Source organism: Notothenia coriiceps, unplaced genomic scaffold, assembly GCF_000735185.1.
Source record: "Notothenia coriiceps isolate Sejong01 unplaced genomic scaffold, NC01 NC01_scaffold00037250, whole genome shotgun sequence".
Classification (NCBI taxonomy): domain Eukaryota; kingdom Metazoa; phylum Chordata; class Actinopteri; order Perciformes; family Nototheniidae; genus Notothenia; species Notothenia coriiceps.
In genome coordinates this window covers 6,589,275-6,589,832 of record NW_011369951.1, presented here as the reverse complement: position 1 = coordinate 6,589,832, position 558 = coordinate 6,589,275, and the positions used below count along the sequence as shown (strand labels likewise).

At 48.7% G+C, this 558-nt stretch overlaps 1 protein-coding gene across 1 annotated transcript in view; it reads left to right on the top strand.

Annotated features, from left to right (window-relative positions):
• Positions 1-90: 90 nt before the first annotated feature.
• The window catches only part of LOC104967217 (probable G-protein coupled receptor 160), a 10,284-nt gene continuing 9,816 nt past the window's right edge, over positions 91-558 (top strand). The window contains exon 1 of the mRNA XM_010796634.1: positions 91-237. Coding sequence (XP_010794936.1) covers positions 91-237 — 147 coding nt within the window. The remainder of the gene's footprint in view (positions 238-558) is intronic.

Here is a 558-nt window from a genome sequence, read left to right as displayed (position 1 = left end):
CGTTTGAAACATAGGCTTAGTCGGTTGAATTAAGCTCCAAAACTTTATTTATAACAGCAAAAAATATATATATATTGTAGTGCCGAGGACATGGAGTGGGAGGCGGAGATGGGGACCGTGGAAGCAACGAATCTGGGGGTGTGGCTTAATAATTTTGGCCAGGACAAGAAAAGGACGGTCACATACCACCTCACCAAGGAGGAGGGCCCACCCCACAATCCAAGGTTCACCTACAGGGTACAAGTGGGCGATGCTTGGTACCCAGAAGCCAGTGGGGCATGTGGTGCAATATTTCTGTATATCAGTATACATGGAGGGCCAATAAAAACGTGAGCTGACACGCAGATAGGTTTTATCTCTCAGGTCTCTAAAGCAGTGGGCTCTCTCCTCGTCCATTGGAGCAGCCTCGAAATTACCCCCAAACCAAGGAGGTGGCCTCTGTGGAATTCCAGTATGCAGTCCTTCGGCGGCACTCGATGACGTAGTATCCTTGAAATATTGGCTTGGAAGCCAGTATACTTCCAAACCACGGGCCGTTTCTCAATCGCGAGGAAACTG